At 38.7% G+C, this 13,370-nt stretch overlaps 1 protein-coding gene across 1 annotated transcript; it reads left to right on the forward strand.

Moving 5' to 3' along the window:
• Positions 1-364: 364 nt before the first annotated feature.
• LOC101548443 (olfactory receptor 5B12-like) lies at positions 365-1,303 on the forward strand. The gene has a single exon (XM_055142660.1). It carries the CDS (start codon positions 365-367, stop codon positions 1,301-1,303), a length of 939 nt encoding a protein of 312 aa, XP_054998635.1.
• Positions 1,304-13,370: the final 12,067 nt, after the last annotated feature.

Below are 13,370 nucleotides of genomic sequence, written 5' to 3' on the forward strand. Positions count from 1 at the left end.
TGTTACTGTCACGCTTTTGAACTAAGGACTCTGGAAAATGTTACTGCAGTATACTAAGGCAAGTCACAAAATAGGCAGACTGATTACTTTTATTTTTTTATTTTTATTTATTTTGCTCCTTTGGGTCACACCTGGTGATGCACTTGGGTTACTCCTGGCTCATGCACTCAGGAATTACTCCTGGCGGTGCTCAGGGGACCATATAGGATGCTGGGAATCGAACCCGGGTTGGCCGCGTACAAAGCAAACACCCTTGCCTCTGTGCTATTACTCCATCCCCGGGTGATTCATTTTAGCAGTCTTCTCTCCCCTTGTCATTCAGATTCTGTTTTCTGATTTCTACAGGGTAGTCACAGACTTCTCAATGGATCCCTTGAGGAATGACACAGAAGTGACTGAATTTATTCTTCTGGGGTTGACCAATGAAACCACTCTGCAAATCCCACTCTTCCTAATCTTCTTTCTCATCTACACTATCACTCTGGTTGGGAACCTGGGGATGATCGAGTTGATTCTGCTGGACTCTCGCCTCCACACCCCCATGTACTTCTTCCTCAGTAACCTCTCCCTGGTGGATATTGGTTATTCCTCTGCTGTCACTCCCAAGATGATGGCGCAATTCCTCACAGGAGACAAAATCATCTCCTACAATGGTTGTGCCACCCAGCTTTTCTTCTTTGCAGGCTTCATCACTGTAGAAAATTTTCTCTTGGCTGTCATGGCCTATGACCGCCATGCAGCAGTGTGCAAACCATTGCACTATACCACCACCATGACGACAGGCGTCTGTGCACGCCTGGTCCTCTGCTCCTACCTGACTGGCTTCCTGGATGCTTCCATTCACACTGCGAACATTTTCAGCCTCTCTTTCTGTAGGTCTAATGTGGTTGACCACTTTTTCTGTGATGCTCCTCCTCTTTTGACTCTCTCGTGCTCAGACAAAAGCATCATTGAGATGGTTATTTTTTGTGTGGTGGGTTTCAATATCCTCTTCTCTGTGTTGGTAATTTTGATCTCCTACCTGTTTGTATTCCTCACCATTCTTGGGATGCGCTCATCTGAAGGTCGTCAGAAGGCCTTTTCCACCTGTGCTTCCCATTTTATTGCTGTCTCCATGTTGTACGGGACAACTGTCTTCATGTACTTACAGCCCAGCTCCAGCCATTCCATGGCCACAGACAAAATGGCATCTGTGTTCTATACAATCATCATCCCCATGCTCAATCCATTGATCTACAGCCTGAGGAACAAAGAGGTCAAGAGTGCCTTTGTAAGACTTTGGAAAAAGCAAAGATTTCTATAAGATTTGTATGTTAAGTATTACTGTATCACTGTCATCCCATTGTTCATTGATTTGCTCAAGCGGGATCCAGTAACATCTCTACCCATCCCTCTCACATTCAGGGTCAGGGGAATGAGGCCCATTATTGTTACTGTTTTTGGCATATCAAATATGCCACAGGTAGCTTGCCAGGCCCTGCTGTGTGAGATTTTTGCATCTCTCTCTTCCGGGAGCTTTGTTTTATAGACTCTGGATTCTGGGCTTTGATGAGATTACATTGAGCTGGGGACAGTTTGTGGGTGTGACTGCCAAGCTACTAGAAAACTGGGGATCTGGGTGGAGGAGGCTCAGTTCTGATCTGAGCAGGCTTGGAGATGTCAGCCACGGATCCTGCATACCTGGGTTCCTCTGTCAGTTCCTTCATGGATGAGGCTCAGCCAAGCGTGTGGAGAGTGGCCTTGAAAATAGCTGTGAAAAAATGGCTGTGGCTGGGTTCTGGATGTTTTTCGCTGCTGGGGGTCTGCTTGGGCCAGGGAAGGAGACTCAACCCGCCCCCCTCCAAGGGGACCCCAGTGAAGATAGCCTGGTGCAGGGGCAGGAGATTCTGCCTCCTCACAAATGTAGGAAGAAAAATAGAAAAACATGAAACGTTAGCATATTCTATTTCATGCTAAGTATATTGACCCTAAAATAATTTCATCAACTTTGGCTAAATCAAAGGAAAATATTTTTCTGTTCTTTTCTAAATTTTCCATTTCTTGTGGTAATTTCTAGTTATTTACTTTCTGCAATACAAATTAGCATTTTTTTCCTTTTTGGGTCACACCTGGCAATGCACAGGGGATACTCTTGGCTCTGCACTCAGGAATTACTCCTGACAGTGCTCAGGGGACCATATGGGATGCTGGGAACCGAACTTGGGTAGCTGCATGCAAAGCAAACCTACTCGCTGTGCTATCACTCCAGCCCTACAAATGTTTTAAAGAAAAATGAGACCCAGAAAAATAAGAGGAATAACTCATGAACTTATAAAATATTTCTTGCAATAAATACATTTATACACTTTCACAATGACATGTACACTCACTTGAATATATTAGCAGATGCACACATTCATCATTCATGAAAACTTCATAAAATTGTTATATACTTATAAAAGGAGACAATCAGTTCCAGACAAGCATAAATATTATACTATAATTTTAGAAATATATTTAATACAAATAAAGTAGACAAACTACAAAAGATCATATACTATATACTTGGCCTCAAAACTTAAAATTTACTTTTTACATATGAAACTAAAATTTTTTTATTAACTCAAATAAAAATTGTTTCAAGTCCATGTGTAATGATCTATCATATTTCTTTGTTCTTGTTTTTAATAAAAAAAGTTGCTTTAAGCAAATTAATTTTTTTCCTATTCAGTACAGTTTATTTTTTTATTTTTTATTGAATCACCATGTGGAAAGTTACAAAGCTTTCAGGCTTAAGTTTCAGTTACACAATCCTCAAACACCCATCCCTTCACCAGTGCACATATTCCACCACCAAGAACCACAGTAAACCTCCCCCCACCTTCCCCGTCCCCCACCCCACCCATGTAGCTGATAAATTTCACTTTACTTTCTCTTTACTTTGATTACAATCAATATTTCAACACAAAACTCACTATTATTGTTTGGAGTTTCCACCCCCAAAGTCAGACCTGCTGGAAAGGAAGCATTTGATAATTTGTTTTCCATTGCTGAGAATGAAGAGATATGAGGTTGTGTGGCTACAATAGCGGCCATGAGGTTTTGAATTTCTGTATTTTAGTAACTAAGTCCAGAGAAATTTCTGCCAGAAGTTGCATCATTGCAAGCTTGTACCTCTCTGCTACTTTCTATTCCACATACGAGTGCAATCTTTCTATGTCTGTCTCTTTCTTTCTGACTCATTTCACTCAACATGATACTTTTCATGTTGATCCACTTATATGCAAAGTTCATGACTTCATGTTTTCTAACAGCTGCACAGTATTCCATTGTATAGATGTACCAAAGTTTCTTTAACCAGTCATCTGTTTTTGGGCACTCTGGTTTTTTCCAGATTGTGGCTATTGTAAACAGTGCTGCAATGAACTGTTAATGCAGATGTCATTTCTACTATAGCTTTTTGCCTCTCTGGGATATATTCCCAGGAGTGGTATTGCTGGGTCAAATGGGAGCTGAATTTCTAATTTTTTGAGAATCATCCATACTGTTTTCTAAAAGGGCTGAACCAGTCGGCATTCCCACCAGCAGTGAAGAAGAGTCTCTTTCTCCCCACAACCACGCCAACATCGGTTGCTTTTGTGTTTTTGGATGTGGGCCAGTCTCTGTGGTGTGAGATGATATCTCATTGTTGTTTTGATCTGCATCTCCCTGATGATTAGTGATGTTGAACATTTTCTCATGTACCTCTCGCCATTTGGATTTCTTCTTTGGGGAAGTTTCTGTTCCTCACTCCATTTTTTGATCGGGTAGGCAGTTTTCTTCTTGTGGAATTCAACCAGTGCCTTGTATATCCTTGATATCAACCCCTTATTGGATGGATATTGGGTAAATATCCTTTCCCATTCTGTAGGCCGTTGTTGTATTTTGGTCACTATATCTTTTGAGGTGCAGAAGCTTCTTAGTTTAAGGTAGTCCCATTTATTTATCTCTGTTTTCACTTGCTTGGCCAGTGGTATGTCAGCTTTGAAGATACTGTTGGCTACAATGTCGTGGAGGATTTTGCCGACCTTGTCTTCAATGTACCTTATGGATTCTGGTCTGATGTTGAGGTCTTTAATCCATTTTGATCTGACTTTTGTACATGGTGATAGGTGGAGATCTGAGTCCATTTTTTTTGCATATAGCTGTCCAGTTTAAGCAGATTAATTTTGCTAGTTAAATTTCTACCTTCATGAATTGTTATCTAAAAATGAGTTGGGGATCATTTTAATTGAGAAACTTTATATATTAACATTTTCATCATAGTATAGGTAATATAGTTACCGTAGTATTAATGTTTATGGTTTTGATATAAAAATTTATTGACTATCACTCTTTTTTATTTCTTTTGTTTTTATTTTAAAAGATATTTTTGTAGCTTAGATAAGATGGTTAAAAGTGTTAACTTTCATGGTTTTGATGAACAAAGGTACTGCATTTTCACTGTCACTCTGTCCTTATGTCACCCCAATCTACCACTTCCTTTCTCTCCCCGCTACCTAACACTCCTCTCAGCTCTGGAAAGGCCAAGGGAATTGTCAATTCCCTTCTTTTGTTTCTCTATATATAAAATTAGTGAGATTACTCATTATCTCTTCTCTCTCTGTATTATTTCACTTAATTGAGAAAATATATAACAATATAGGAAATAGTAAGTAATGGAATGTTTTAGTTGACATTATAACAAATGTAACTTAAAAATTTAATGATCAAGAATTATAAAAGTATAAATACCATATAAATATTATAAATTTTGCTGTATTCTTTTTTTTGCTTTTTGGTCACACCTGGTGATGCACAGGGGTTACTCCTGGCTCTGCACTCAGGAATTACTCCTGGCGGTGCTCAGGACACCATATCGGATGTTGGGATTCGAATCTGGGTTGGCCGCGTGGATGTTGGGATTCGAATCTGGGTTGGCCGCGTGTAAGGCAAATGCCCTACCTGTTGTGCTATCACTCCAGCCCCAAATTTTGCTGTATTTTTATTTCACTGTTAATTTTTTTTTGCAAATAAATTTTATTTCTTTCCCACAGTATTCACTGTCATCCCCTTGCTCATCAATTTGTTCGAGTGGGCACCAGTAACATCTCTCATTGAGAGACTTATTGTTACTGTTTTTGGCATATCCAATACTCACGGGTAGCTTGCTAGGCTCTGCCGTGTGGACTCCATACTCTCAGTAGCTTGCCGGGATTTCCAAGAGGGGCGGAGGAATCGAACTCAGGTCGGCCGCATGAAAGGTGAAAGCCCAATCGCTGTGCTATCTTTCCCACAGTAGAGGAAGTTTTGTCTACAATTACTTCAAATATTATTTCTGATCTTTTTCCCCTTTTAATATTTCCATCAAATGTATATTGTTACTTTTGTATTAGCCTATGTATATCAAGGTTAGTTTTTTTTTTACTTCCTTCAGATATCTGTTCCTCAGATGAGATATTTTCAAGTAACCTATGTTAAACTTCATTGATATTTTTTTATCCTCTCATTTTCAATCTGTAATAGAACCAGTCATGAATTCAACATTTCATTTAGTTTTTTTGGCTAAAAAATTCCATTATATTAAAAAGAATTTTATACATTTATTGATATTCTATACTCGATAAAACCTTTCTATACTTCAATTTTTAATGTACTTTCCTTTATTTAGTTGACCATATTTATACTACTGGATTTAGAATATTTTTTATTAATTCTGACATCTGGATTTCCTCAGGGATAGTCTATGACTTTTTAAAAATGTGCATTGATGAAGCTTTCTGCAGAGTTATATGACAACTTTTGTTTAAAACGGGATGCTTGGAATTATAAACTTGAATATATTCCAAAAAAATCAAGTCTCAGATCCCATCTATGATTTCTTGGTGGCGGTATACTGTTTTTGGTGTGTAATTTTTTGCATTAATTGTGTTAGTTCTACATTCTGTGTTATGTATGGCCACTAATGTGTCTATACTCTTATCTTAAAGGCCATTGAATGATTAGATAAATTTTCTCTTTTTTAAAATTTTTTTATTTTATAAGGTAGTTCACAATATTTGACTACATTTAATGTTCAAACACCAATCTCACCACCATTACACCTTCCCACCACCAAATTTGGGATGTTTCCATCTCAAGCCCCAATCCCTGACCCAAAGCACAATCAAAATAATATATTTTGTACTGCCTGTTATGAAGAACCACTGAAAATGCTTACAAAAAAAGTATCCATATAGGAAACAGTGTGAAGTTTGTTCTATTTTGGCAGGGGCCATTAAGACATTCTTTAGAGTATCACCAAAATGTTTGTAAAAGGTTGAGTGATGTGAGCTTTCATATATATATATGCATATGTATGTATATATATGTGTGTGTATATATACATATATATATATATCACTGTATCACTGTCATCACTACCATCCCGTTGTTCATCGATTTGCTCGAGCGGGCGCTAGTAACATCTTCATTTGTCCTTATTGTGTGCTAGTGTAGCCTGATTGCATTTGCTTGCTCCAAGAACACGAAGAACACATTGTTGTTACTGTTATTGGCATACCAAATATGTCATGGGTAGCTTGACAGGCTCTGCTGTACAGGGGAAAAAAAAATAACAAAAATAAAAATAAAGAGATTGCATGGCTGCAAATGCAGCTGCGTGCTCCAGGAAAAATTGCATTACTCTGTTTTGCTTTATAGTCTCTGGATCTTACCCCCACTTGAGGAAAACTGCAATATGACCAGAGATGAATCAGAGGAAAGACTATTATTAGATGAAAAGTATAAGATATGGGGAGGCAAAAACATGTAGGGCCTAGTAGTGAGATATTTTGAGATAAAAGGAGAAATTTATGCAGAGAAATATGTAATCTGATTTATTTATAGCAGTACTATTACAAATTATCAACTTTTGTGTAGCATCATAAAAGATAGTATATTATGTATTGACATATGATATACTCATCCATGAAGGAACCTAGAGAGAAACTCAGGTATGCAGGACCCCTGGCTGAGATATCCATATATATGTAACAGCTCTAGTCCATCAGTTGTCTCCAAAATCGCATTACGTGTCCGGCCCATCTGATTTTCGACACCTTGGCAAATGATGCAGTGTCCTTGATTCTTGATCGTCAATGGAGATTGGAACTCCAGATTCCTTCTCTCACTTGAGTGAAATGTGATACTCCAAGCATAGCTCTTTAGAGCTGTTGCCTACTGGATTCCACGGACATCAAAAGAATGCCTGGCTGCCCATCTACAAGATGATCAGACTTCTTCGTCAAGACCCTGAACAAATGGTTTGAGGCTCTTTGTGTTCCTGGAGCAAGCAGATGCCACTGGGCTACACTAGCATGCGACAGGGACAAATGGAGACATTACTGGCTCCTGCTCAAGCAAATTGATGAGCAACAAAATGACAAGTGATACAAGTGATATATATATATTTCCCTCTATGGTTTGTTGGCTACTCTCTGAACCTCATCAGATGTGGTATGGCATTTATGAAGAATGGGGAGGGAGTGTCTTATGATGTGTTGCGTAACTTGCAGCTGCATGGTCCAAGAATACATTCACTCAAGCATGAGTGTGTGGGGAGAGGCCTTGAATGTGGCGGTGATTGGGTTCTGGAGGTTTTCGGCTGCCGGGGCCGGGTCCCTTGGGGTGGGGAGGGCTCTCACCTGCCCCTCCTCTGGGGCACCCTGAGTGAAACAGCGTGGCACAGAGTCTGGTGGCATGGCTTATCTAGACAAATTTTCTTAACTATTTTAAATCCACAAGTTATCTGTCTTGCAAGGAGTTTTATAAATTTGTGTTAGATCGAAAACACCTTCTGATTACTTGAAGTCTGCTTTCATCTTTATTTACTATTTGTGTGAATTCTCAAGGTCAACCAAAAGTGAAAAACTGAGTATTTTTCAGGCCTTCTCTGTGCGCGCATATGCTCCTGCATATGTGCACCTTCGCGCGTCTGTTCTTCGGAAGTGCAGTGGAGCTTTTCAAAGTCTTCTGTGTTCTTTCATTTTCTTAGACTTGTACTTACTGGGCATGAAAACATCCTGCTCGTGTCAATCGTTGTAGAGTGTTTTCCTCAACAAATGTAGTTCTGAGTCTCCTGTTTTTGAAGGCTTTGGTGTATCTAGGGAACCACATAAGACAGCAGAGAGCTCTCTCTTACTGGATCCATCCATCTTTCTAATCTAACATTTGGAGGTATAGTTGCATATTTCAATTTATTTATAAAGTTTGGATCAAGTTTATTTTGACAAATTCTGCCTACATTTTCGCCAGGTTTATTGAGGAACAGATTTGCAGGGCTGCTTCCCCTACAGGAGAAATGTCCAGAAATATTCCTTTCACATTCTATTTAATGTAAACTTTTCTCTGGGGGGGTTGGGAGGACATCATGTGAAGGTAGGGTCATATTCATGATGCTCAGAGCTGACATCTGGCTCCTTGCCCCTTGATCACTCCTGACTGTGCTCAGGGGACCATTTGTGGTGCTGGGGATGAAATCAGTGGATGAGCTTAGACTCTTTATTTTATCTTTTTCTCACAAGTCAGTGTTTCTAAGGCCCTCCATTGCGTCCTACACTGTCAGTCTTTTTCTGTGAATCTTGGAACTTCAGGAAACCTCTGGCCCAAGCTTTGTTGTTTTTGTTATTGTTATTCAAAATAAGAAATTTCCTTTTCTCAATCTCATACCCACTCCCCCTATTCTTAATGCTCCGTAAATCACAAAGATAGAAGTTGAAAATTTCCAGATTAGGGGTTTGACTCCATCCAGCCTGTAAATCTATTTTTGTGTTAAGCTCCTTGGGTTTTTTTTGCTAATTTGTTTGTTTTATTTTACTTTTGATGTAAATTGAAGTCTTTGGATGGAATTATGTAATCTCTAAGTACTTGCCTTCTATTTTTATTCTGGCCTTTTGTAACTTCATTTTGTTTTCCTATTCACAGAGGAATTCTTCTCCTTATTGATACTCAACACATATGATAATAGAAACTATAAGCATATAGCATATACTGTTTTTTAGAAATATAATTAAGTGACTTTGAGATTAAGATATCTCAATAGTCACAACAATAATGTGAATCTGTATAACTATCTTGCAGTTAGGTAAATGAGAATTGAGACATTACTATTCTCTAAAATTTCATGTGTATTGTGAAGTAGATTAAAGAATAAAGGTAGATATTACTGATATATATGTATATATAATTATATATAAAACTAAGCTTCTTAAACTGTGGGTTGTAACATGACATAGGCAATGAAATTAGAATTAAATTAAATTAAAATTTAATTTAATAATTTTAATTTTAAGTTAATAAATTTTTAATTTAATTTAATAAATTTTAATTAAAATTATTTAATGCAAATTAAAATTAAAAGCATTTAAAAATATATTTCTTTTTGATTTATATATAAATGTGAGGTTGTGTAACATCTTTTTCAGGTGAAAGAGATTGCAAAAAGAAAAGTCTAAGAAGTCCAGTTCTAGAGCCCAGATGCAGCCTCGGTTTTTCTAATTTAATGATAGTGCGAATGTCAGGTAGATACACTACACTGGAATAAGAATCTAATTTTAGATAATTTTATGAGGACCGTTCTGGAGACCAAGGAGTTAACAGTTCAACTGTTCTAATTCACTCCATTCAATGATGGATCATTAGAAAGTCACTGTCACTGTCATCCGGTTGCTCATCGATTTGTTCGAGCGGGCACCAGTAACGTCTCTCATTGAGAGACTTATTGTTACTGTTTTTGGCATATCCAGTACGCACGGGTAGCTTGCCAGGCTCTGCTGCGCGGGCTCCATACTCTCAGCAGCTTGCCGGGCTCTCTGGGAGGGGCGGAGAAATCGAACACGGATCGGCACTGTGGAAGGCAAACACCCAACTGCTGTGCTATCACTCCAGCCCCATTACAAAGTAAAAGGCATAAAAATCAACGCTTAATCAGAGTACCATTTGTCTTACATTCTTGCCCACCTCTTTCAGGACATAATACTGTGTTTAATAAGGTACCACTGAGCTTCCTACTCAGGGTATTATTTTATCACTGGAGCTACAACTTCCCTGTTTTATAAAAACATTCAAAACATCCTATTTGCTCTCAAAGATTGTGTATCTCTACTTATTTTGAGAGTATTCCACTTATCACTAAAATGGGCATGGAATACAGATGACTTTGTTTTAAGAAAATTACTGAATTTTGAATCATTAATCTGCCAAGAAAGAGTACTAATTCTATTGGAGAAGTTCTCTCTTGGGCACTGCTAAAGTATTATCTTTGGAATTGTTACTTACCCTCTGCCAGTTTCTTTTATTTTTTTTAATTTTATTTTTTTTATTCTTTAATTAGTGAGTCACCATGAGAGTACAGACATAGATTTACACATTTTCAAGCTTGTTTTTCCCTCATACAATGTTCGCAAACACATCCCTCCACCAGTGCCCATTCTCCACCACCAATAAATCCAGTATCCCTCTTACCCCCCAATCCCATCTTTCCTCCCCCACCCCACCTTGCCTTTGTGGCAGGGTATTCCCTTTTGATCTCTCCCTCCAATTGGGTGTTGTAGTTTGCAATAGGGGTATTGAGTGGCCATTGTGTTCAGTCTCTAGTCTACTTTCAGCACGCATCTCCCTTCCCGGGCGGGATCTCCAACCACATTTTACTTGGTGTTCTTTTCTCTATCTGAGCTGCCTTTTTCCCCAGCATGTGAGACCAGCTTACAAGCCATGGAGCCAAACTTCTGGTACTTATTTCTACTATTCTTGGATATTATCTCCTACTCTTTTATTTTATATTCCATAGATGAGTGCAATCTTCTGCCAGTTTCTTTATCTAGGAGAGAGTGACAACTTGAACATTTCTATATATTTGGTAGAAAGTGAGGAGAAAATTAATCACTTCTATGAAATAACTCAAGAAAGGTTATCATTTTATTTTATTTTTTCCAGTTATTTATTTTTGTGGAGGTAAAGTTTTATAAGACTGCATATGTTTTTTGGATATAATTTCATACCTCTCTGAAAATATATATTTAAATAGCTTTATAGTCAAAATACCTCAGTCTGTTGCATCCCTTTTTCTCCTTCTTGTTCCATCTCCCTTCAACACTCCACAGATCTGTGGTATGAGTCCATGGATTTATTTTTATTTGGATTTTCATCTTTAGAAGGATTATTCTTTTTATTTGTATTCAGCATAATCTTGGACTGGAGCGATAGCACCGTGGGTAGGGCGTTTGCCTTGCAAGCGGCCAACCCGGGTTCAATTCTTTCTTACCTCTCAGAGAGTCTGGCAAGCTACCAAGAGTATCCTGCCCACACAGCAGACCCTGGCAAGCTACCTGTGGCGTATTCAATATGCCAAAAAACAGTAACAAGTCTCACAATGGAGATGTTACTGGTGCCCGCTCGAGCAAATCGATGGACAACGGGATGACAGTGCTACAGTGCTACAGTGAGGAACTTGCTTGTATTCGTGAACAAATAGACCAATATATTGACCAATTTTGATGTCATCTCTTTATTCTCATTAAGTTTTAATCTAATATATATAACTGAAAATTTAGTATTTAGAGTCAAATTTAGTATTTAGAGTGAAAAGGTGTTTTCATGATCATGTAACTACCGACATAATCGAGATAAAACTGGTCCTATCTGCACAAAAAAGTTCTTCTATGGCTTTTACTATCAAATCTGTAAAACTATGTAAAGATCAGCATGGATGAAATGAAAGCTCTCAGGTGGACGTGGTGTCAGTTCCCCAAGCTACAGAACATGTATCTCTTGTGTGGAGAAGCAAAGCATAACGCTCTGCCCAGCTGACCTCCACCACCACTCTGCTTTTACCATTTAACAAGAGCCCATGACCCACATCTTTATGGGATAATGTGACATGAATGAACCAAAGAAGTGGTGTTGCATTTCTCTTTTCTGTGGTGGCTTACTCAAGCTTACTCTCAACATAGCTCCCACTTTTCATATATCTCTTTCTTCAGTCTGCTTCTTGTGTTATTACCTCTGACCTCTAACCTGATCACTCTCACTTCCTGTTAAAGAAAATGGGTATGAAAATAGAAATGTCTTAAACCATTAACAAGTTCTTGACATTTAAGTAGTCTTTACTCAGAGAATCATATTAGGTTGTTTAGAACATTTATGAGAACAATCTACCTACAGAAAAATAAGCAGAATACCCAACAGGGGAGTAACTGTTCCAATTTATCAAACTCTTAGATGGAATCTATGATAAAAAAAAAAACTGCAGACCTCTTTTCCACATCTGGGGTATTTATACAGTCACAGTCTTAAGGGAGTCCTGAAAACTCATGAGATGAGAGAACTTAGCTACGTAGGACTCAATTTTTCCATTGAAAAATAGACATAATAGTACGTGCTCCTTTGTCATGAGGAGAAAATGGGATTTCATACACGGAAGTGCTTTGAAACTATTGAAAACACCGTAGAAAGGTGCCAGATATGATCAAGAGTTCTGGAGCTATCATGCTAAGCTGGGATTTCCAAATCAAATGTGCAACATGCAACCAGTTCCTGAGGGAATTACTGACTTAACAATAACAGTGGGATGGGTCACTTTTATATTAATAGGGAGTGTGTGGTGGCACAGATGGAGGGTACTCAGCCTCTAGTATTTCCTGGAACTCTGGGGATCTTGGTATCTGGGAAGATCCAACTGAAAGAGGGAGGAAATAGAAGTTGTTATGGTAGAATTCCAGAAAATCTAGTAAAGACAACTGTCATTTTATATCTCACCTACATGAGATGGAACTAGACAGATGGAAAGTGCAAATGGCTAAGGGGTATGAATAGAAACACTTGAAAGGAATACACAGATTGGCCAATTTATTTTATGACTCCTTATCTGTGTCTGGGCAAATGGCAGGAAAACAGCACTTTTTACCCACGCCTCTCCCCACATGACCCCTGAGAACAAAGGAAAGTTGAAGGGACAAAGATCTACTGCTGGGCTATGGGCCTTCAGAAGCAGATCAGGGACAGAATACAGAGCATCAGAACCAGACCAGGAGGACAGGCTGGACTTGGGAGACAGTGTTAAGCCAGGCTCGAGATAGAAGTCAGAGACCACTCTCTGATGCAAAGCATGGAATTTTATTGCTAGCTCGAGCTAGGGTCCAAGTCCCCGCTGACACAGTGGCCTCAGGACAAGGACCCCAACTCTAGTTCCAGAGGGCACATGGTTACATAAGCTACTCATCCTTTGCAGTTAATAAAAGATAACTTCTGGCACTGGCCATTGCTGATACGGCACATGGTGATTGATTTGAGCCCACATGCTGGGCCCGGGAACTTTCCAGGTGGGGTCTTGATTC

This window comes from Sorex araneus, chromosome 6 (genome assembly GCF_027595985.1).
Source record: "Sorex araneus isolate mSorAra2 chromosome 6, mSorAra2.pri, whole genome shotgun sequence".
In the NCBI taxonomy this organism is placed as follows: domain Eukaryota; kingdom Metazoa; phylum Chordata; class Mammalia; order Eulipotyphla; family Soricidae; genus Sorex; species Sorex araneus.